The sequence below is a fragment of the Vulpes vulpes genome, chromosome 12, assembly GCF_048418805.1.
Source record: "Vulpes vulpes isolate BD-2025 chromosome 12, VulVul3, whole genome shotgun sequence".
NCBI lineage: Eukaryota > Metazoa > Chordata > Mammalia > Carnivora > Canidae > Vulpes > Vulpes vulpes.
Window position 1 is genome coordinate 129,713,041 of NC_132791.1, and position 25,568 is coordinate 129,738,608.

Sequence of the window (25,568 nt, forward strand, 5' to 3'; positions counted from 1 at the left end):
ACAAGCTTCAAACATAATCACAAATCATTCAAACTCCCTGCTTTGGTTTCTTCATCTTAAAATGGCATATACAATTGTATCCTTTGTATCCATTGTATCTTTTTGTATACAAAAAGAATAAAATCTTGTCATTTGCAATGATATGGATGGAGATTAAGAGTAGTATGCTAAATGAAATAGGCCTGTCAGAGAAAGACAAATACCACATGATTTCACTCTTACGTGGAATTTAAAAAAGAAAACAGATGAACATAGAGGAATGTGGAGAAAAAGGAGCGGAGGAGGGAAGAAGAAAGCAATCCATAAGAGACTTTCAACAACAAAGAACAAACCAGGTTGATGGAGGTAGGTCGGGGGGTGGGGAATGGGCTGGAGGGGTGGTAGGCATGAAGGAAGCACATGTTGTGATGAGCACAGGGTATTACATTTAAGTGATGAATCACTAAATTCTACTCCAGAAACTGATACTATACTGTATGTTAACTTGAATCTAAATAAAAACTGGAGAAAGAAAGAAAAGAGAAAAAGAAAGAAAAGAAAGAAAAGAAAGAAAAGAAAGAAAAGAAAGAAAGAAAGAAAGAAAGAAAGAAAGAAAGAAAGAAAGAAAGAAAGAAAGAAATTACCAAGTTTCAATGCAAGCTAAAGCATTACTATATATTCTCCAGAAAACTCTGTCCAAATTAACATTAAAAACAACAGCTTATAGAATCAGAAAAGAGGTTACCCTTAGCATGGAATGGGGCAGTGTTGGGTCACATGCATAAAGGAATAAGAGACACACTTCTTGGGATGCCTGGGTGGCTTAGCGGTTGAGCTAAGCCTTTGGCCCAGGGCGTGATCCTAGGATCTGGGATCAAGTTCCACATCATGCTCCTTGCAGGGAAACTGCTCCTCTCTCAGCTTATGTCTCTGCCTCTCTCTGTGTATCCCTCTCATGAATAAATAAAATCTTTAAAAAAAAAAAAAGACGCACTTCTGGAAGGGTGGTATTACTCTGTTGATTTGGAGATAGTTACAAAGGTTCAATATATGACTATTTATCAAATTGTAAATTTGTGTACAGTTTTCTGATACATAATTCAAAATTTGATAAAGAAAAATTCACTCGGAATATTATTTGGCATTCACTAGTGATGAACAAATGGTAAACAAATAAATACCCTATCTACTCATACATATACTCAACATAAATACATCCAACTATTTACCAAAAGCCACAGCAGCATTATTCATAATCACCCTAAAATACCCATATGACCATCCAGGGAAGCATTATGATCAAAAAGTGGCATACTATATATATACTGATCATAAATGATCTATAACTACATGTAACTGCATGGGTGGATCTCTCAAATATAATGTTAAATCCAAGAACCTAAATACTGTATATGATGCATATATGTGATGCATGACTCCAGCTTTACAAAATAAGGTAAAACTGATCTATGTAGTAAATGGACCTTGAGAGCTTGTTTGGAGGTTCTAGCAGGGGAGCGCAGCTACTCGTATACCCTTGACTGAAGAACGGTCCTCCTCTATCGGGGATGGTCGTCCTCTTCGACCGAGCGTGCAGCTTCGGGAGGGACGCACATGGAGTGGTGAGGGAGGAAGGGGACACCCGCCTAGCCAGCCAGATCAGCTGAATCAACCCTGGCGATCAATGGGGTGACAGATGTCGCAGCCAGATCGCCCTCACATCCTGATCTATGTAGTAAGATGCTACTGTTCACCACAAAAGCTGGGGGGTGGGTGTTGAGAGATGGTCAGAACCAGAAGGCAGCATGAGACAGAGTGGAATCAGAGGTAGTGGTGATGTTCTGTTTCTCGATTAAGGCACTGGTGACGTAAGTATGTTCATTGTGTAGAATTTCACTGAGCTTTGGTCTTATGATGTAAGTACATTTTGTACATAGTCCATTCAAAATTTTCATCCCATAAACATATAAATTGAGACTTGGACACATCCTAGATGTCTAATCTTATCATTCTGCCAAAGTTAAGTCATAGAATCATTTCTGATATCTGATATTAATTCACCTAACAATAACTGAGTACCCATGATAGGCTAGGTTCTACCACAGGTGTCAAGAAATATCGTTAACAGAACAGTCAAAGACATTACTTTAAGGTAGATTACACTCTAGTAGGAAGAGAGAAAACAACAAATGAAAAAAAAACAATAAAAAAAACTACGAGGTAGCACTCATGTACTCCAACAACACAACATAAGAAGGGGTGGAGAGTAATTTTTAAATGACTTTAGACTGGTGGTAATAAAAAGCGTATCTAAAGAGGACACCTGGAAGCTGAGATGTGAATGGTAAGGACAGACGTATTAAGGTCTGAGGAAAAAAAAAAAAAAGGCATTTCAGACAGAAAAGCACCAACCACAGCCTTCAGGTAGGAATGAGCCTGGCTCAATGGAGGAAAGGAAAGATGACGAGTGTTGCTGTAGGTTTTAAATGGGAATTATATACTTTATTTTACTTTTCTAAACAGTTTCTTCACAATGTGAACAAATTTCCAAAGGGTGCTAAATCAGAAAGCAGACTGGTGAAGAAGCTCTTGCTTGAATTAAATGAACAGAATCATGATCTGGTTTGGACATGGGAGGGACAGAAGTTGCCCAAACACTGAATGTTTAAAGATCAGAGAAAGAATCTAGAGTGATTCATAGGTTATGAACCTGAACAAATACATGAATGGTGGTGCCATTTATCGAAGCAGGGCTGACTCCAGGAAGGGCAGCTTGGCAGGGTGTTGGGGTGGGAAGGGGAGACAGGAATCATTTTCAAGTTTGAGATTATAATCAATATACTCTCTCCTCCAATCCACCACTGGTCTCAACTCAAGTGTCCCCTTGCCCTGGCCCTATACAATACACATCAGAGATTGTACCACTCCTGTCTTCAAAAGGCACAGAGTTGGATGGTCTCCACCCATCAGATCACATGGTCCTGTCTGTTGCCCTATTTCAATCCTGACTCCTACTTAATTGTAAGATTCTACAGATCCACCATAGTGAACATAGTCTACCATAAGCCTGGATTTTAACAGTTCCTGAAATCTGAATAGTTCTTCATTAGCCTCAAACTTTGGAAGGCCACAAACTGAAGACAAGGTCTTTCTAGCCTTCTGTTTCCTGAAAGCTACATATCAATCAGAAAACTATGGCATATAAAACCAATGATCACAACAGATAAAGAACTATCTAGTAACACAAGCTTGGCAGTCAGGACATAAAACACATGAAAAACAGAAAACAAATTTCATTATAGGAAATCATTCTTGAAGAAATCACATTGTTAGTAAGATCTTAAACAATTTTTCACATTAATACTATCTCTGGTATTATTACTAGTAAAACTTACCATCAAAGAGCCTGTCAATAATGCTGTATCCAGCCCGAAGATCTGATAAAGAAAACTCATAAAATTTTGTCCAACCCTATGAAACAAATTTACAAATATTACAGAACTTTAAGCAATGTTCAAAGATATATATACACACACACAGACATATCATTGCTCTTATAATCTTAAGAATGTTCAAAATATGCTAGAAAAATAAAAGGGCAACTCTCGAGAATTTTTAATAAAAATCGTTAGCTCAAAAATAACAGTAATTTTTTAAAAGAAATTTGATTGCCAAAAGTCATGCCAAAGTCTTTTAATACTAGAATAGTTTTTAACATTTAAGTATGGTGGCAATTCAGTCATAGAACAAATTGGTAAATTTTTTAGTCTAAGTATGGTATATACATTGGGATAGTTCCTATAATTTTGTCCTTCAGAATTGTGGTTTTTGTCCTCAGACATGAGAACAGAAATATCACAAAAAAAATGTTTAAAGGCAAACAGCATTATTTTCTGTACATTTTACCCATGAAGCATTCATATTGGAAATTATGAACTTAGTTAATAGCTACAATTCTTGTATAAAAAGTACATTCATAGGGGGATCCCTGGGTGGTGCAGCGGTTTAGCGCCTGCCTTTGGCCCAGGGCGCGATCCTAGAGACCCGGGATCGAATCCCACGTCGGGCTCCCGGTGCATGGAGCCTGCTTCTCCCTCTGCCTATGTCTCTGCCTCTCTCTCTCTCTCTCTCTCTGTGACTATCATAAATAAAAAAATAATAAATAAAATAAAAAATAAAAGTTTAAAAGAAAAGTACATTCATAGAACTCTTCATTATATAAAAATTTTAAAAAAGTAATTTTGATGGTACCTCCATTAACTTTAATTAGTTCAAAGTAATAAGCAGAAACTAAAGTCTATTTAGACTTTAATAGTATTTAGGAGCATCAATACAGATTTCATTCATTCATTAATCATTCAAAACATTTATTACACGATGTTACATGTAAAGCTCTGGGCATAAGGAACCAAAACATAAATAACTCCCCCCTCAGGTTGCTGTCAGCCAAACGTGGGGGAGGGAAAAGCAAGGTGGGTACGACCCATCACTCCAACAGACTCGTGGCTCCAATGTGTTGGATGGAAGGGTATATACTCGGTATGTCCAACTGTTACCTGAGCTAAGGGTTAGGGCAGGTGTCCTGACGGGGAGGGGAATAGAGCAGACAGGGAGTCAGGATGGTAAAACTCAAGACTTTCAGTGCCTCATGGTCATGGCAGGTGAGGACACCAAGATGAGAGGTGTGAAGAATGACTTCTGATGATGTCACTGATGGTCAAGTGGACGCTGAAAGAATGCAAGGCTGGGAAGATTCCGTGAGCTCCTGGAGGCTACTAAGTGCCTGTTACATACCAGGTGCTGTCCTGGTCCATGAGATCACAGCAACAAACAAGGGGGACAAAATCTGTGCTCCTGAGAAGCTTCAGTTCTAGTACTTGGATGCAGAATATGTGGGCTTTCAGTCATTTAAAAAAAATTTTTTTTTTTACCGGAGTTCAATTTGCCAACATCTAGCATAACACCCAGTGCTCATCCCACCAAGTGTCCCTCTCAGTGCCCATCACCCAGTCACCCCAACCCCCGGCCCACTTCCCCTTCAACTACCCCTTGTTGATTTCCCAGAGTGAGGCGTCTCTCATGTTTTGTCACCCTCACTGATATTTTCACTCATTTTCTCTCCTTTCCTTTTATTCCCTTTCACTAATTTTTATATTCCCCAAATGAATAAGACCATATAATGTTTGTCCTTTTCCGATTGACTTATTTCACTCAGCATAATACCCTCCAGGTCCATCCACGTCAAAGCAAATGGTGGGTATTTGTCGTTTCTAATGGCTGAGTAATATTCCATTGTATACACATTTTAAAAACAAACTGGGTAAGTCAAATAGTTGGAGGCAAAACCTAGCACTTAGGGAACCAGTCTGAGTTTGATATAAAAATTTGGGCATCACTAACATTTGGATAAAAATGCTTTTAATTATAGATATTGTAAAAATCATAAGAGATTTAAACTCCCCTCACTAAGTTTTAGCCCAGCTAAGAATTAAAGGGGTAGGGGGAATGTGCCTGTCCACAGTTGTTAAACTTCCTGGAATATTCCAAATAAATTTTCTACCAACTCAAAGTCTTATTAATATTTCTTATATCACTCTCTTAGACCTTATTTGTGAATGTAGATTTAAACACTTTTTCCAATACTTTAAAGATTAGTATTTATAAAACTCTGCAGTTAGAAGACTGCAGCCCTCAATAACCCCGAACAGCAATTCCAAGTGAGATTCTAGTTCTAAAATGGTAAGAACTGTGCTCTGAGGAGTATGTCAATGCTGGAATATGAAGGACTTTAAAAATATTTTACAGCTTTTATTATAGAGTTTTTGTGTACATTTTGTGAAATGTATTATGCATTTCATGTTTTTAACTCTACTTAAGTAGTTTTATTTTTAAATGTTATCATATGTGTATTTTTATTGGGATATAGAATTACAATTGATTTTTATGTATCAGTGAACTTCTTAGCTTCATTTCATCATTTTAAGGGGTTTTTGTAAATTAACTTTTTCATATTAAAAAAGTTTCTTTCCTTTTCCTAAAAAAAAAATATGGCACAAAAAAATCAGAAGGTAGTATTTGTTATTTGTGTCATATTTTCTTGTAGAAATACTGTTATAAATTGTGGAGAGCTTCTTCAGACAGCCCATGGCACCCTGCTCAGCCCACCTGGAAACCCAGGCATGGTGTGAAGGATTCCAATAAAGACGAAAGCAGGGTGCCAACATGCTCACAATCTAGTAAGAGCAACAGGACGACCAAGAATAGCAAATATCAAAGAGAAGGGATGTTACATGAAGTGCAGAATTAGAAGGACAGCACTCAGGTGTAAAATAGGGGAAGTAATTCTGCAACCAAATACGGCACTGCAATGAAAAATGGCAAAAAAAAAAAAATCTTTTTTACTGACTTCAAGAATGGAAATTCAACTGAACTGGTAGTGAGTGGATCTTTATTTCTAGAAGTTGGTGATTAAATGAGGAAAAGAAGTAAAATAAAACAGTTTGTGTAGTGCACATCCCTGTGACACGGTGTCTGGCAATTAATGGTACTTTATGTTTTGACTAGGTTTTCCTCCGATTTCATCATTTAAAAGAGAGCAAACTTAACATGTTTTTAAAACGTGACACTTTCAAGTATTTGTGTGTGTGTGAAAGTAAATTGCTCTAAAAAGAACATTTTGGTAGTATTTACAAATTCCTTAAAATACAGCTATCTTTTGACCCAAACATTCCAACTTAGGAATTATAACCATCAATAAATATGAAATGAGGCAAATGTAGGAATAACCACTGCAATATTTTCTATTAGTAGCCAAGATTGATATGTCTATCCAACAAAACAAAACTGCTTAAAAGTCTATCAATATAATGAACACAAGTAATATTTAAAATTTAGCCATGAAATGGTTACTAAGATTTAAAAACCTCTGAAATGTGTTGGTTAATAAAGCAAAACACAGAACTGTTATTGGTAATGTGCTGCTATTGGAGTTAAAAAGAACATACGTCAGTATATAAATACATAAAATATGCTTGTTTACATATGCCCTGTTTCTGAAGGACAACCAGCAGTGCTGAGCAGTGGCTGCCCTGGGAACAGAAGTGCTTTTAGAGAGCGAGGATGGGAGGAGACTAAATTTTAGTTGCAAATCTTCTTGTAACTTTTTAATTTATATTATGTGCATGTATCCCTTAATAAAAAAAATCAAATTTCATTAAAAAAATAATTGCTTTTTCCATCAAGGTCTACCACCATCAGTGTTGCTCATGAACCCGTCAGGATTACTACTGGGGACTCAGGCTTGGGTTCTGGAGTGTGACTTGCTCAACAAGGTCACTGCCATCAGGAGGCCCTGGCTTCCATGGTCAAGTAAGCAGTAGCACACCCTCCCTGTAAGTGTCATTTGCAAGGATACAAAACCTCATCATGACTTCACGCATCTGACAAATCTTTTTGGGAAGGATGTGCAAGGCATTTGTGAATATACACTATTCCACCCAATCCTCAGGACAAAGGTACATGTGAGGAGTTGGCCCACTCTGCGGGGAGGTCACAGGGCTAGGAAATCTCAAGTCAGAACTCAGTACAGGTCTCTAACTCCACAGCTGCATTCCAATGTTGACAGGTAAGTGAAACAGGCTAAACCCGGGGCAGGTGGGGAGCACAGACTGAGGAGAACACAGCAGTAAGGCAATGCTGAAAAAAAGATGGGAAGAATGAAATCTAGAAGTGACACAATGTATGACTCAGGCATTTGGCAAGAAGAACAGAATAAGGGGGCCCACTAGGACTGCATGGCAAGGGGAGGATGTGGTGACAAAGTGTTGAATGAATTCAATGACCATGAAGATGTGCGGCTTGATGGGGTCTGGAGGGAGGCTGAAGACTGGCCAGTCTTTCCCTCTGGACACCACAGCAATAAGTGTGCCCATTTCCTTGCAAGCACAACAGAAAGGCATCTATCTGATGGGCTGTGTGCAGAGTACGGAAATAATCCAACCTACACATTAGAAAAACAATTCTGGCTGCTACATGGATGGAGCAAAAAGAGTAGGAAGGTGACCTTGGAAAGTAGTATAGGTAAAAGGTGAGGAGGCTCAGAAAAACTCATGAAGAGAAAGGCACAGATCTCGAGTGTATTTTGCAAGAAGAATGAACAGGACTCAGAAATACACTGGGGAGGGGAGCTGAGAAAGAAAGTCATATTCACAATTCCTAGGTTTCCAGCTTGAGGAAATGGGATCAATGCCCTTTATCGGGAGGGGTACCCGATAAAAAAAAGCAATGGGGAACTCGGTCTTGAACTCCTCATCAACCACAGCAATCAGAGGATTATGATGCTTCACGCATCATCCCCAACAATGTAACTCAGAGGCATGTGAACTACGGCACTATCCACAGTCCAGAAGATGAACAGCAAGGACAGAATTAGAGATACGAAGTTATGAATCATGAGCCAAATGAAAAGTAATCCTAGCCATTTACACTAAGTTGTAGAAACACTCTAATACAGAAATACACACAGCTTACGACACAGCCAAGATGTGTCCTAACTCACCTGCGGAATATAGTTTCTTCTCTCTTGACACGCAGCATGAAACCATGCAAAGTTAAAGAGGGCGTGAGCGCGATGTACATTATCTTTTTTGCTGATTTGCTCAGGAGTCCATGATTCATAAGTACGCATTAAATTCTTCTTCAAACCTGGAGGTGACTAAAGGCAAAAAATTGACATCATATTGTTTCAAATATTATAAATAAAATTAATAACATACCTGAGGACATTTTAATAGAGAAAAATTTTCACTATTATCCAGTTTGACTTATTTTGACCTCAAAACATTCATATCTAAAACTAGTTCTAAACTCCTGTTATCTAACAGTTCACACCAATTATAATTCAAAAATTTTCAAATTAAACAACTATAAAACCAACAGTATTCAAAATAACCAAGTATGTTTTTTATATGTTCACTGAGGTAGTTTACTGAAACTGAATCGTCACTTACACAATGAATTCGACATTGATTGTCATGGGGCATGTGGTTTTACTTCCATAGACTAGTCTCCCTCTCCAGGTGCTGAGTTTCCATGAGGTCTTCTACATACTATTTACATACAATTAATATTCCTTACACATTAGTCCACTTGTGGCGAAGTGGTTATCAGCTGACATTGCAAGTCTCATAAACACAGAATCAAACCAGAAAATCAAAGTGTCTAATTAGCCTAAAATTCATTCAAAAAATTCTTACCCACATGCATAGAATATGTTTATATTATTTAATTATCCAAAAGAAGAGGACAAATTCTGAATTCTTAGAAAAAGAGTAAATAAACCCATTTCTTGAAAAAAAATTCTTCTGTTTTTTTTTTTAATAAAATGCATTTGTGTATTAATAATTGGTCCCTTTAGAATTCTACTAAGGATGGAACTCCTGGGTCTCTTAGTATTAGTTAAACATCCGCCTTTGGCTCAGGTCATGATCTCAGGGTCCTGAGGCTGAACCTCACGTCAGGTTTCCTACTCAGCAGAGAGTCTGTGTCTCCCTCTCCCTCTGCCCCTCCTCCATGCTTGTGCCCTCTCTTTCTCTCAAATAAATAAATTCTTTGGAAAAAATCTTTAAAAAAATTCTTCTAAGCTTAAAAATATTCATGTGCATTTGTCTGCCAAATTGATTTTCACTAGCTTGTAAGAAAAGTAAAATTCTTCCTCTAAAATGGTTTCTTACACAAAAAGCACAAATAATTCAAGTCAGAACTTTAAGAAAGCCTGCTATAAGGAAGTCATTCCCTTTGTAATCCTTTCCATTCTGTTTTTTCTCAAATAAAAAGACTTAAGATTAGAAGAAAAACTACCACTGATTTACTAAATACATATCCAAACTTATACTTCTCAAAATGAAAATGTTTTATGTTTATGAAATATTTATAAAAAATTATCATAGAATAGGCCAATTTCCTGAGCAATATTCAATACAACATGAAATTAATAGGCAACTGACCAGCCACTTGGAGTTTAAGGCACTAAAGATAACACAAAATGAATAAATCATATACAATTACAGAGAAAGTCATACACAAAGAACATTTGAAAAATAACAAGATGAAGATACTACTGTGTCAAACTATGGGATAAGGCCAAGCATGTACTCAGTTGCAAATTCACAGACATAATAATTTCAGTCTTATTTCAAGTAAATATGAATCAACTAAGTATTCAACAAAAGAAGTCAGGAAGTACAAAAATAAATACAAATCTAAGGAAAACAAGAAAATAAAGGATAAAGCAGGAAAGTCAGTGAAAAGAATTACTAGATAAAAGTAAATGATGATATTGGTTATTTGGAGTAAATTTTTAAAGTCAACTAATCAAAAAAAGTAAAACAGAGATTTAACAGCCTTTAAGTTACTAAATAAATGCATATGGGTACATATATGTACATATATAGTAATAATTTAAAATATAATTAACTGCATTATTTTCAAATAGTTGAATATCTACATGAATTTAAGAAATAGGAAAAAGTCACCAATTTAGACTAAACAAAATTTCCATAAAAAGGTAATCAAACTACCTCGTGAAAAAAAAAAAAAAAACCTGGAAAAGACTGCACATAGGGTTAAAATGTTGAAGGAACAGGTCCCCTGATAAATATTAACTCCTTGTGTATTGGAATATTCACTGTGTACTTCGTATATGCAGGTATTACATGGTATGTACTCAAGGGAAGAACCACCCCCTACCCAGTGGCTCCTCCATCCAGTTCTAGAATATGTCAAAGAGTGCACTGGGAGAAGGCTGAGAAGATACTGAAAATGTTCCTTCTTACTAAATAGTGTCATGACTTTGAATTAACATATTTCCAAATATTAAACCAATGTTACCTTCCTTGGATTAATACTATCGCTTTTCTTTCTTAGAGGAGATTAACACCATCAGATAAAAATTAAGAAATACCAATCTAAAGCAGCAGGTAGTCATAAACACTACCAAAATATTTGTCTTCAGCCCAAAGATTATAAAAAACAAATTTCTTCCAATGGATAGTCTTTCTTCCTTTATCGAATATTAGTTGACCATATATTTCAGGGTCCACTTCTGGGTTCTCTATTCTGTTCCATTGATCTATGTGTCTGTTCAATAAATGGTGCTGGGAAAATTGGACATCCACATGCAGAAGAATGAAACTGGACCACTCTCTTTCACCATACACAAAGATAAACTCAAAATGGATGAGAGATCTAAATGTGAGACAAGAGTCCATCAAAATCATAGAAGAGAACACAGGCAACACCCTTTTTGAGCTCGGCCACAGTAACTTCTTGCAAGATACATCCACAAAGGCAAAAGAAACAAAAGCAAAAATGAACTATTGGGACTTCATCAAGATAAGAAGCTTTTGCACAGCAAAGGATACAGTCAACAAAACTAAGAGACAACCTACAGAATGGGAGAAGATATTTGCAAATGACATATCAGATAAAGGGCTAGTTTCCAAAATCTATAAAGAACTTATTAAACTCAACACCAAAGAAACAAACAATCCAATCATGAAATGGGCAAAAGACATGAAGAGAAATCTCACAGAGGAAGACATGGACATGGCCAACATGCACATGAGAAAATGCTCTGCATCACTTGCCATCAGGGAAATACAAATCAAAACCACAATGAGATACCACCTCACACCAGTGAGAATGGGGGAAATTAACAAGGCAGGAAACAACAAATGTTGGAGAGGATGCGGAGAAAAGGGAACCCTCTTACACTGTTGGTGGGAATGTGAACTGGTGCAGCCACTCTGGAAAACTGTGTGGAGGTTCCTCAAAGAGTTAAAAATAGACCTGCCCTACGACCCAGCAATTGCACTGTTGGGGATTTACCCCAAAGATTCAGATGCAATGAAACGTCGGGACACCTGCACCCCGATGTTTCTATCAGCAATGGCCACAATAGCCAAACTGTGGAAGGAGCCTCAGTGTCCAACGAAAGATGAATGGATAAAGAAGATGTGGTTTATGTATACAATGGAATATTACTCAGCAATTAGAAACGACAAATACCCACCATTTGCTTCAACGTGGATGGAACTGGAGGGTATTATGCTGAGTGAAATAAGTCAATCGGAGAAGGACAAACAGTGTATGTTCTCATTCATTTGGGGAATATAAATAATAGTGAAAGGGAATATAAAGGAAGGGAAAAGAAATGTGTGGGAAATATCAGGAAGGGAGACAGAACATAAAGACTCCTAACTCGGGGAAACGAACTAGGGGTGATGGAAGGGGAGGAGGGCGGGTGTTGGAGGGGAATGGGTGACGGGCACTGAGGTGGACACTTGACGGGATGAGCACTGGGTGTTTTTCTGTATGTTGGTAAATTGAACACCAATAAAAATTAATTAAAAAAAAAAAACAAAAAACAAAAACAAATTTCTATGAACAGGAAAAAATAAGCAGAACCTCTTTTACCAGTTTTAAAAAGTTTTAATCCAGTTTATTATTTATGACTTTGGCCAGTTACATACATACATAAAAACACTGCCAACACAGAGAGCCTTGGATACATCAGGTTTGGACACTATGTGTCAGAAGAATGATGGATGGGAAAAAGAAAACCACTGAAAATCTGACTTAGCTGTGCCAGAAAACAAGTCAGAACACCAGATACTCATCTGCAAAGAAGAAAGCTGAACCGTTAACTTGACACCATATGTAAAAATGAACTCACAACACCCTAAAGACCTAAATGTACAGCTTACTGTTGTAAGACCAGAAGTAGGCAGAGGAGACTCCATGAGATCAGCTTTGGCCATGATTTTTGGAGAGGAACCAGAGCACAGGCAACAGAGGCAACGAACAGACAATGGAACTCCATGAGACCTGACCTGATGTCTGTGCAATAAAGCAGACGACACACCCAGTGAAGAGGAGGACCCTGTTAGTTAACTATCCCTCTCACGAGGAACCTCTCCAATGCAACAGAAAGCCAATAAAAAAATGGGAGAAGGACTTAAGAGACCTTTCTCTAAGTAAAATAGCAAATGGGCAAGAAGCAGAAAATTTCCAATATCAGGGGACCTGTTCCTTCAATGACTGAGAAAATGCAAATCAAACCTAGGGCAAGCTATCCCCATGCACCGTTAAGATGGTTAATATAAACACACATATGCTGAAATAACAAGTGTTGGTGGGAACTAAAATGCAGCACTGCGGGCAGCCCTGGTGGCACAGCAGTTTAGCGCTGCCTGCAGCAGGAGGTTTGATCTTGGGGACCCTGGATCGAGTCCCATGTCAGGCTCCCTCTCTCTGCCCCTCATTCTCTGTGTCTCTATGAATAAATAAATAAAACTTTAAAAAAATGCAGCACTGCAATGATAAACATTATGCAGGTTCCTCAAAAAACTAAAAAATATTATTACCTTCTGATCCAGCAATTCCAACTGGGTATATGCCCCCAGCCCCAAAAAAAAAACCAACTGAAAACAAGATCTGAAAGAGCTATTTGCCCACTCACGTTCACTGCAGCATTATTCACAACAGTCAAGAGGTAGAAGCCCTACGTGTTCATGAATCAATGAATGGATAAAGGAAACATAGTATGTGCAAACACAACAGGATGTTATCAACACTCGAAAGAGAGGGAAATCCTGTCCCACGCTGACATAGATGAACCTTGATGACATTATCATGAATAAAAGAAGCCATCCCCCAAAGACAAATACATACTCCTCTACATAGAGGAGTCTCTCAGGTAGCCAAACTCCCAGAACAAAGGCAGTACAATGGTGACTGCCAGGTGGGGGACAGGGCAACAGGGAGTTGCTCCTCAATGGATAGAATCTGTCTTGCAAGATGAGAAAGTTCTGGCAATGTGCTGCACAACAAAGTATATATGAACACTACCAAACAGCATAAATAAAAATGGTTAAAATACTAAATTTTATGTGTCTCTTACTGATATCGACACCAAAAAAAGGAAATAAAATTTAAAAGAAAAATGTAGGGCAGCCCAGGTGGCTCAGTGGTTTAGCGCCACCTGCAGCCCGGGGCCTGATCCTGGGGTCCGGGGATCGAGTCCCACATCGGACTCCCTGCATGGAGCCTGCTTCTCCTTTTGCCTGTGTCTCTGCCTCTCTCTCTCTCTCTCTCTCTCTCTCTGTGTGTCTCTGATGAATAAATAAAATCTTTTAAAAAATAAAATAAATTAAAAAAAAGGAAAATGTAAATGTTTTTATAAATATCTTATGCTTTTTTTTTTAAAGATTTTTTTATTTATTAATGATAAACACAGAGAGAGAGAGAAAGAGAGAAAGAGAGAGAGAGAGAGAGAGAGAGGCGAGACACAGGAGGAGGGAGAAGCAGGCTCCATGCCAGGAGCCCGACATGGGACTTGATCCCGGGACTCCAGGATCACGCCCTAGGCCAAAGGCAGGCGCTAAACCGCTGAGCCACCCAGGGATCCCCTCATCTTATGCTCTTATTTATGAGCATACTCATCAAAATGAAAAGGTTTCGATGACTTATTACCTCATCAAAATGAAAAGGTTTTTTTTTAGTAGAGTTGACACACAACATGACAGTAGTGTCAGGTACACACCACAGTGATGCTGTGCTCCCCACAAGTGGAGCTGCCATCCGCCCCCACCTCACAGCACCATTATGCCACCACAGACTCCATGCCCTGAGCCGTGCCTCCCATGTGCCACTCCCATCTTCTAGGACACCATCAGCCTGGTCTCTGTTTATAGGTCTGATTCCGCTTTTTGTTTGTATATTTCATTTGTTATATTCCACTTATAAAGGAGATCATATATTTGTCTCTCTCAGTTTAACTTATCTCACTTGGCACAGCACCTTGTAGGTCCATCCATGTTATCGCAAATGGCAAGATCTCATCTTCTTTTATGGCTGAGCAATGAGTTCCCATATATGTGCACCACATCCTTGTTCATTCACTTACTGATGGACACTAGCTTGCTTCTGTATTTTGGGTGTTGTAAATCATGCTGCTATAAACAAAGGGCTGCATGTATGTTTTTGAATTACTGTTTTTGTGTCCTTCGGGTAAATACCCAGTCATGGAATTACTGGATCACACAGTAGCTCTATTTTTAATTTCTGAGGAACTCCACACTGTCCCCATACTGTCCCACAGTGACATACCTAGCAGCAGTGCATGAGACATTTCCTCAATGCATTCACCAACACTCGCTGTTTCCTGAATTGTTAATTGTGGTCTTTCTGACAGGTGTGAGGTGGTATCTGGTATGGTTTTGATTTGCATTTCCCTGATGTTGAGTGATGATGAGCATCTGTTTATGTGCCTGTTGGTCATATGGATGTCCTCTCTAGACAATGTCTGTCCAGGTCCTCTACCCACACATTAATTGAACTGAATGTTTTAAAGGAAAGGTTGGTGTGTTTTGTATGAAATGATAGTTCTTTCCAGAGTTTAGGAGGCACATGGAGACTAGCGCACTATGCGCCAAGTGACTCAGGGTTTAAGTTTCCTTACCTCATAGGTTATCTTCAGACTCGACTGTAGTAAAATAGGAGTGAAGTGGGGATGGACCTCTGCAGTGAGCCACAGACGAAAGGTATCTTTAGGTTGAAGAGTGTTCAATTCCTTGTGTACAAATCAGCAACAATAAAAATCTACTTAAATACATGCACTAATTTACATTTTATAAATACATTAGTAATAAGTAAAATTTCTTTCTAAAATCCTTCTGTGACATTCCCATATATTTCATTCTGCTGCTTATTTACTCTGTGACCTTGGGTTCTAGGACTTAGACCAACTCTAAGCAAGGGCAGTAATAGCACATACCTCACAGCACCATGCAAAGTGCTAACAGTGCCTGATACACAGTACGTACAAGATAAGTGCTAGCAGTAAATGAGATGCCTCAACTAGCAACCACCTGTGGGACTCTGGGTCCTCGCTGCTTTGGTTCAGGCTTCCACAGAGTTCTACAATGACATCAATTCCTTTATTGGCAATTTTTGTTGTATCCTACTGCCTACAATATAAATTCAAAACTTGGGATCCCTGGGTGGCGCAGCGGTTTGGCGCCTGCCTTTGGCCCAGGGCGCGATCCTGGAGACTCGGGATCGAATCCCACGTCAGGCTCCCGGTGCATGGAGCCTGCTTCTCCCTCTGCCTATGTCTCTGCCTCTCTCTCTCTCTCTCACTGTGTGCCTATCATAAATAAATTAAATTAAATTAAAAAAAAAATTTAAAAAAAAAAACATAAATTCAAAACTTCACCATACAAATTCCTTTGCCCAAGCTGTGTGCTTTGGTCACTTACTCAAATTTTTATGTCTGTTTCTTTATACATACTATTCTTCTACCTGTTAATAATCTCTTTGGAACCTGACAAATTTTTACTCATTTGTCAATTTAAATATGTCTTAGGAGGATATCTTCTCCAACTCTTCACTACCACAGTCCCAGGCAGAATTCATCACTGAGGGTATTTTGTAAAGTGAAATTCTCTCCTACAGTGTTTACAATGCTACACTATAGTTATTAATGTGGCCTGTCTATTCTAAACCAAGTTCTTTCCAATGGAGCAGGCACAAATTTTGTATGCAACTCGCACTTAGGGCAACTGCTGGCTTTTTTCTGTACTAAACACGTGCTTGTAAAATAAAGAAATGAATGAATGACAAAAAAATTGTCAAGAGTTCTAAAAGAATAAGGTCTAAAAGTTACTTTAATAAATATAACCTATGTCTGATACTAACATTATTATAATATAAAATGCAGAGTGAAGGTAACAAAAAAATGGAAAAGAACTGGCTTTTATAAAAACATTATGTTTGCTTAAAATTGTAAATTCTATCATTTACTATTATACCACATAATAATGGACCATACTATGCTATTTATACCACATTTATCTGAATCTACCTTTTCCAGAACTGGCAGCCAAGACACCACTAAATGTAAGTTCTTCAAACACAGCCAGTCCCCATTGCGGGCACATTCTTTTAGCATCTGAATCGCTAAATCAGCTTGACCTTGACCCATAGCAACCTGCAAATACAAAATGAAAAACAATACTAAACAACAGACCTGATAACATGTTACAGGAGAGATTCAAATGGTATCTGGTATCAGGTCATACATACTGTCATACATACTGAACTCAGTGATTCTGATGAGGGTTCTAAGTTTTTAATAAGAAATATCAGACTCTGCTGCCATTTCCAACAGCTCTCTTGTTTTTTTATCCTTCATCAATAGAGTTCTAATACTTTTCTATTTATTAAAAATATGGTATCATTACAAGTTTGCAAGTTACAGAACAGTGTAAAGAATTATTGAATAGTTTTATTTTTGTTTCTCATTCCCCTATTTCCTGCAATTCTTATTACGCTCTCAAACATGAATGTTTTAAAAAAAAGTAAATTTTTTTACTTAGTCTTGAATTCTTTGAGGGATTAAACATTAATACCAATACTTCCTTGAAATTTACTTCCGATTTTTCCAACACTGCACAATATCTGGCTCTCAAGCTACAGGTGTAACAGTGTCAGTCCCTAGCCCTTCATCATCCAGTAAATCCCCACCCATGGCAAGGACTCCAAGGACTCTGCACTCTGCCCACTGCTCCTCTAGGGACTGCTGAGAGGGGCGGGGTGATGGACCAGGGGTTGGGGCAAGGGCCCAGAGGAGGTGCGAGGGTGAGGGGTGGGGTGAGTGCAAGGGGTGGGAAGAGGGGGGGCCAGAAGGAGCAGGGGAGTGTGAGTGTGAGTGTGAGTGTGAGTGTGAGGGGCAGGGCTACAGAGGGGAAGGGCTCTGTGGTGCATCAGGCCTGGGGATGCTCAGGCACTGGCAGGTAGGTGCCCCTCCTGAAGCAGAAATCCTGCAGGTTCTGGGAGCTGGAATGCCCTAGATGATGGACTGTGCTCAGGCTGCATTGTCATTCTGCAGGTCTTAGGCAGTGGGTCCCAGGTGACTACGGACCACGTCCATTCTAGCCGCCTGTCGTGTTTGTAAAGGGTAGTGTATGTCATACTTGGACATCAGGACAGCCAGGTGTATGTATGCATGTACACAGTCGATAAACACTCTGGGAGGGACACCTGGGTGGCTCAGCGGTTGAGCGTCTGCCTTCAGCTCAGGGCATGATCCCAGAGTCCTGGGATCAAGTCCCACATCGGTCTCCCTGAAAGGAGCCTGCTTCTCTCTCTATGTCTCTGCCTCTCTCTGTCTCTCATGAATAAATAAATAAAATCTTTAAAAAAAAAAAAACCACTCTGGGAGTCCTGGTTCAAATTCTTAATTGGGTACATGATCAAAACACTTTCAAGACTATGGTTATAGATTACCTCAAACACAGTGATTTCTGTCTCCATAATGAACACAAGATAGCATTTCCTGACTTTTTAGTTGACTTTTACAAGTATTGATTTTGTTTTTCAATTAGACTACAAAGTTCTTGAGAGTGGGAACCATATCTAATGTGTTGCATACTAAAGCATGCAATAACAGTTAATAAATACTCATATATTGATTATTTTTTTTAATTTTCAGGTCTAACCCCCAAAGAAGCAAATAGGATGGGTGAAACAAAGTGACTGAATTGTTCTGATGCATTTTTTAGTTTGCCATTATTAAAATGCAAAATAAACCCCACATAAAACAAAAACAAAAACCATGTATAGTTATGTACAACACAATCAGAGAAAAGGGATAGTATTTTGCTCAAAGGAAATGACAGCTAAAAATAGGCAACTCGGAATTTACCATAAAGTATCAATTATATGAAAAAAAACCTTAGATTCATAAAACCTCATGAAAATAATTTATTATAAAAATAAAATATTTTGGGGCAACCCCGGTGGCTTAGCGGTTTAGCGCCGCCTTCAGCCAGCGGCATGATCCTGGAGACCCGGGATTGGGTCCCACATCGGGCTCCCTGCATGGAGCCTGCTTCTCCCTCTGCCTGTGTCTCTGCATCTCTCTCTTTCTGTGTCTCTCATGAATAAATAAAAATCTTTTTTTTTTTAAATTAAATAAAAATCTTAAAATAAAAATAAATATTTTTAAAAAGCATAACAGGAAAATGTCAAGTAGCCACCCATCCCCTCAGAAAGCTATACTACAACTTAAGTTAAAAATTAATTTTTTAATTTTAATCAAGAATCTATCAGCCTTACCATATACATTCAGGATAGCAACAAAACTTTAACAGAATTATGAATAATTATGTCCATTCTGAAAAGCTTTACTATATTCACCGATTTTGCAAGTTCAGTATACAAAACTTCAGAAGTTTAGTCAAACCTTCTGCGAATGCAAGTAGCTTTACCCCTGTTGCTAAGTCCCTGCTAACAGAGCTGTGGCAGGGGCCCTGGTCCAGAACACTCGCTGAGGACCACAGCCTGACCAGGATCCACGTGGACACAGGACCCCATCTCCCTGCTTTCTCATTGCCTTCTATTCATGTTCTGCACAACATTCCTACTTCTTCACTTCCTTCTCAATCACTCCAATATCCTCAATGAAAGCAGTTTATTCAGTTGTCAAAAACTGATGGTAAATTAACACATTTTTAGACCTGCATGCAACCCCAATTGCACAAAGGAGGTGATCCAAACACACTAGAGCTCCTAAATTTACCTCAGAAAAAAATGAAGCTATACTACATAAGTTCTACCCACGAGTTTAGGTAGTTCAGCTTTTGCAGGTGAATAGTGCTATGATTCACTGTAAAAGCATTCAAGTCAAATTTAAAAATTATTCTAAAAAGGTTAGCAAATATATCAGTTTCCTATTACTGCTATAACAAATTACTGCAATTTAGTGCCTAAAGCCAAACAAATTTACTACTAGATTTCTGGAGATCAGAAGCCCCACCTACCACCAAGGACTCTGACTTTACCACAAGACTGTCCTTTCTCTAAGAGAGAATCTCCCTCTTGCTTTTCTAGCATCTAGAGACCACCCACATCTCTTCATGCATTTGCAAAGCTAGCACCACAGCATTTCCCACCACTCTGACCATGGCTGCATTACCACACCTGGGTCTCCACTAGCCCTCCCCAGCCTCTGTACGCCTTGTAAGGACCCTGCAATTACACTGGGCGCACCTGACTCCAGATGAAGACAGGGAACAACAGGTGCAGAGTTCCTTCTGCCATGTCAGGTAACAAATCCATGGGTTCTGGGAAGCAGGACATGGGCACTTTGGGGGACATAGTATACTTGGCCTAGCATCACAATTCATCTGTCACACGAACAGAATCAAACAGGGCAGGAGGAGCAGGACTGTAGCAGAAACAGCAGGGAATGGGCGCTGACCTGGTGATAGCACTCTCCACTTCTCTCTGCGTTGGCCAGCTCCTGGAGCTCCTGAGAAGGATCGGCTCCTGGGGAGATGATTATCAAGATAGGCTCAATTTCCAGTGTCTCCTTGTAAAGCCGTTTGAGATTTAGAGGGAGCGGGGACAGGTCTTTCAGGCCTGGAAGACAGGTACAAACAACATGAAAACTACAAAGCAATGTGATTTGGACAGTCTGTTAAAACTAATTATATGATGTAGCAGAAAAAGCAGGTGAATGATAATCCCATACATGTTACAGTTTTCTCAGTAAAATCACTCCCTTACTAGCAATAATTAACATCTCACTGAATGCTTATGTGAGGGCCAGGCTTTTTCCAAAAGCTCTATGCCTATGATCTCAGCAACTGAGCACAGCAATAGCAAGAGGGAGCACCCAACTGCCATGTCCAGCAGACCAATATACACACAAACAGCACCGTGCTCTCAATATGTGGTTTTCTGCTAGAAGACTGAACCCAACCCTCCATCTATATTTCTTTTCATTCATTTCTGTGGCAACTGAGTGCCAACTCTGTGCTATGCACTTGGAAGCCAGATTTCCATGTGATAGAGTGAACAGTTTCCCCATCATGATGCAGGGTGGTCATTTCTTACTCCATACATTACAAAAAAAAAAAAAAAAAAGTGGTATAGAATGAAAAGAATGTTAGTTTGGACTCAGAAAGATGTAAGCTCTCAGGTTAGCCAAGTGACCCTATGCAAACCACTAAAACATGATGTGCCTCGGTTTCCTCAATTGTAAAACAGGCATAACACAACCCATAAGTCATCTGGGAGCAAAACAGTACATAATAAAAACAGATTCATTTCTTCATCACCCACTCTAGGCCAGGCATTATACCACACATTTATTTTACATCTAAGAAAACTAATAGTCAAAAGACTAAATGTCTTGCCAAAGCTCACCCAGCAGCTACCTGCTAACTGTATTCAACATAATTCACCTGTGTTTTCCAGTCTGAGTTCATAACCACAAGGTCCTTATACAGACAAGGAATCATAATTTTGCTATTATGTTTGAATGTCTTCTACTAATATTTAAATGTTTCCATGACTAATGTATTTAGTAAAAGCCAAGCTAAAGAAGACCCACTTCAATAATCATCAAAACACACTTGTTTGAGCTGAACTAAAAAGAGGGTATGACACAAGAGTTCAAAAACAGATTACAGAATGTAATATTGATTACAGAGGTGAGAAAGGTGTCCCCATAGCCTCAAGCATAGAATAAACAGACAATGTCGTACTTTACAAATTCTAAAATCACTGGAGAAAGACATTCTTAAGAATTTCTGTAGCCAGTGCTTTAAAAATACAAATTCCATGCCCTCAGGACCAGCCAAAGAAGGTCTTTCTCGAAAACCGAAAACCACACCGGACTCAAATTTCACACTGAAAGGAGTTTGTAAGTACTTGTGGCAATGTCATTAGAAATGTTTCTGTTAAAAAAAAAAAAAAAATGTTTCTGTTCAGTCATTCATTCATGAACTCAATATTCGAGGCCAGTTACCGACCGGTACTGTCTGATATTAGAATATGGATTAAAGTGTTAAAAATATGTCTGGCCTTTGACTCAGCAACTGAGGTATTTTTTTAAAGATTTAATTTATTTATTCATGAGAGACAGAGACAGAGAGAGGGGTAAAGACACAGGCAGAGGGAGAAGCAGGCTCCATGCAGGGAGCCCAATGTGGGCCTTGATCCCCGGTCTCCAGGATCACACCCTGGGCTGAAGGCAGCGCTAAACTGCTGAGCCACCCAGGCTGCCCAGCAACTGAGATTACAATAACTTAAGCATAACCCAGAATGTGAATGCAGAAACACTTTCGTCACAGCTCTTAGTGAGACACCTGGAGGACTGAGTACCTTCAGACAGCTGCACGAAAGGGCTGAAATCACAGAAGTGCTGATTACACACTAGTTTACTGAAAAGCAGATTACTCAACAGAGGGCATGATTCTGTACTGTGACATATGCACATTCATGTGCCCAGAAGGACTAGAATAATGTGCATTAAAATGTCAACAATAATTATCTCAGGATGAAGGGATCCCAGGTGTTTCCTTTCTGTCTTCTTCTCATCAAGCTCTACTTAGAGGTGTTACGTGAGAAGAACGTCAGAGATATGAAGATAGGTTCCTATAAAATAACTGACTGAAATGTGTGTGCACTCTTCTAAGTCTTCTAAAATAACTGACTGAAACATGTGTACACTCTTCTAACATAAATTCAAATATTTCTTCTAAAGTTAAAATTCTACAGAAGATCAAAATATGTGCATTAACTCATTTTAGACAATATTTCAAAGTACTGAAACATTTTGGATTGGAGAAAATATCATGAAAAAGGTAAACCATTTATGGTAATATAAGTAATGCTCATGTTACTTGGAATTCCGTATTAACCATTCTGCCCACAAAACTCCCAATAAAATAATCCAAGTGCATTTTAATTGAATGGATCTATATATATAATCATTTGTTTTATTAACCCAAGTACCTTTGACTCATTATATATCTCTAGAACTGTTAGGGTGAATCATCCAAAACTATTCAATGAAAATAAAGAGGCACAGATGTTCATTGCATTGTGAATTATCACAGGATAAAACTACTGAAAAATCACTGGGATCTTAAATTTTGACCACGCAGCTTTAAAATAAATCATTTCTTTCAAAAGGAAACAAAAAATGAGTCAAAGAAACAACTCAAACCTTTATTGCCTTTTATTTTACTCAGATAAAATATTAAAATTTTAAAAAAGAAATAATTTGCAGTTAAAAAAAGGATATTAATCTTTTACTTTTTAGGTACCTAAGTGAGTTAAGAAAGTAACAAATTAACATAAAACTATTACAGGTGGTTAAGTATTATCGATTCATTCTTCCTCACTCGGCCTATCCTCCCCAACAAAGAGACTGGCAAGCTCCAGTGTATGAAATTACACTTCCTTCATTAGCAAGAAAGGACAACTCTAAAATGTACCACAAACATCAATAAAAAGAAAACTGACAACCACTACTGAAACCAATGTACATCAACCAATCAAATGGGAAGATACTCTTTAGAAATGGAATCATACTCAAGCCTAGAAAAAAAACCAAAGTCCCACATTTTGTGGTAGACCAAAGGCTCTGTTTGTAGATTCCCAACCCTCGTGCTTCTGTGAAAGCACTCTGCAGGTACAATTACAGTTCCGGACCATAAAATAACATTCCCCTTGATTATCCTAGTAGCCAATGTAATCACTTGGATCCTTAAGTGCAGAAAAATTTCTCCAGCTAAAGTCAAGAGAGGCAGAAGAGAGAAGCAGGATTGAGAACGCAGAGGAGAGAGCATGGCCCTGCTGCCCATGACCATGGAGGAAGGGGAGCACCAAAAAACCCTAGTGGCCTCCAAATGCTGAGGACAATGCCAGCCACAGTGAGGGAAGGAGGACCTAACCCTACAACAGCATGCAATTGAATACTGTGAGGAGCCTCGATGCATTTGGGGATACCTCCTTATGAGCCTCCCCTACAGGACATGGAGCCAACACCTGGATTCAGCCTGTGGGACTCGAAGCAAGAGTCCAGGCCAACCCAGTAGGACCCCGAGAGAGGACACAAGTATCGTTCTCAGCTGCTCATTTGTGGTGGTTTGTTACAGAGGCAACAACAACAACAAAAAAAAAATGAATATGCATGTCCTTATGTCCTCTCCATTTCCTCTTGGACAGACTTGATGAGACAGATGGAGCCAGGGAAATGAGGTGTCTCGGAAGGGCTGTGGGCATGGACCATGGACCAGAGGACGAGCTCTGAAGCAGGAAAGCCACAAGGTTCACATAGACTCTTGAATGGAGAGCCCCCCGGGGCCGCTCTAACACCTCCCAGGAACATGCTCCTAATAACCCCAACATACACAGTACAATACTTGCTCAGACTAGTTACCTTAGAAAGTCAAAATTCAATCAAAATTACTCAAGTCTGAATTTAGCATCTGGTAACTGCTATTTTTAAAAAGTAATGGAGTAGATTTGGCTAGTATATTAAAGCTTGGTTTGGAAGATTAAAGTGACATGCCTAAAAATTTTGAGGATGGCCCTATTTTGAAACTGACACTACTTTCATAAACATTTTTTAAGTTACTATTTTAAAGTTTAGAGATTATAAAAAGGACTGCTAAAACTAAATAAAAATCTTTTCCACAGGAATTATGCTTGAGAAATTACATTTGAGATTAAATCTTTAGAATTTGATTAAAAAGATATAAGTGCTTGTCATTCTCTAGCAATTTGAATTTTTAAAACTTACTCATACAATAAAAACTCCAATTTATATGAAAACTATAATAATAAAACCATTTGACCAAATACAAAATCATCCAGCCATATACCAGCATATAGAACTTTCACTTAAAAATAGGCAGAATATGATTTTAGAAGTATATTAAACTTTCAAAACATTTGAATATGTGAATATCATGAGGTTTTTGGTTGGTGCATTAAATCTTAAATGTCATTTAACCTGGAGATAAAATGGTACCACAAGAGCAGTATTCCAAAGAGTTGGTAGAAGGTCAAACTACAAAGTCAGTAAGAGAGGTCATGAACAATAAAGTATAAAGAGCAAATTTCCAAAGACTATGGGAGTGAGGAAAGGATAGACACTAAAGAACCTCTCTGAAAATTGCCTTGTTTTACTTAAACTTGCAATGAGTTATAGAAACAGATAATAAATATATAGATAGGCCAGAAACATGTTGGATAGTGTTGAGTCCTATTATAGGGAATTAACACAGGTTGATGTGTTGGGCCTGTTTGGTGGCCCAGAAAGACCTCTCTGGAACTGCAGTATTATAAAGCTAACATCTGAATGAAGGATTCAGCACTTCCATGCAACACCTGGTGCTCAGCACAACACTGTGCATTATGCTTGAATTTTAATAAAATAACCTTTTTCTTTAAAAGAAGTATTAAAGGGAGTAATAATCTTTACTACTGGAGAACTAAGAAGTATTATTCAGGTCACTGGAAGACATTCCTATATTAAATAAAATATCCAGAAAAGGATCCAAAACAAACAAACAAACAAACAAAAGAAGGAAAAGCACAGAGCAGAAAGATGGTGCAAAGGTCTGAAAGCAGTTTTTCCCACAGGTACATGGGGAACAAGCAAGAGTGGTACAGTTGAGGTCAGAGAAGCAAGCAGAGTCTTATAAGCTTATGTAAGGATCCGGATT

The 25,568-nt window shown here is 38.6% G+C and overlaps 1 protein-coding gene across 9 annotated transcripts in view; it reads right to left on the reverse strand.

Moving 5' to 3' along the window:
• Window positions 1-25,568, reverse strand: part of DYNC2H1 (dynein cytoplasmic 2 heavy chain 1) — a 339,344-nt gene that overhangs the window by 143,277 nt on the left and 170,499 nt on the right. For all 9 annotated transcript variants that reach the window (XR_011995854.1, XR_011995852.1, XR_011995853.1 and 6 more), the window contains 5 exons: window positions 20,303-20,463; window positions 16,904-17,029; window positions 15,500-15,610; window positions 8,537-8,692; window positions 3,375-3,450 (listed from right to left, as the gene is read on the reverse strand). Coding sequence is in view for 5 of the 9 variants with exons in the window: in XM_072729934.1 (XP_072586035.1) it covers window positions 3,375-3,450; window positions 8,537-8,692; window positions 15,500-15,610; window positions 16,904-17,029; window positions 20,303-20,463 (630 nt within the window). In the remaining 4 variants the exon portion in view is untranslated. The remainder of the gene's footprint in view (window positions 1-3,374; window positions 3,451-8,536; window positions 8,693-15,499; window positions 15,611-16,903; window positions 17,030-20,302; window positions 20,464-25,568) is intronic.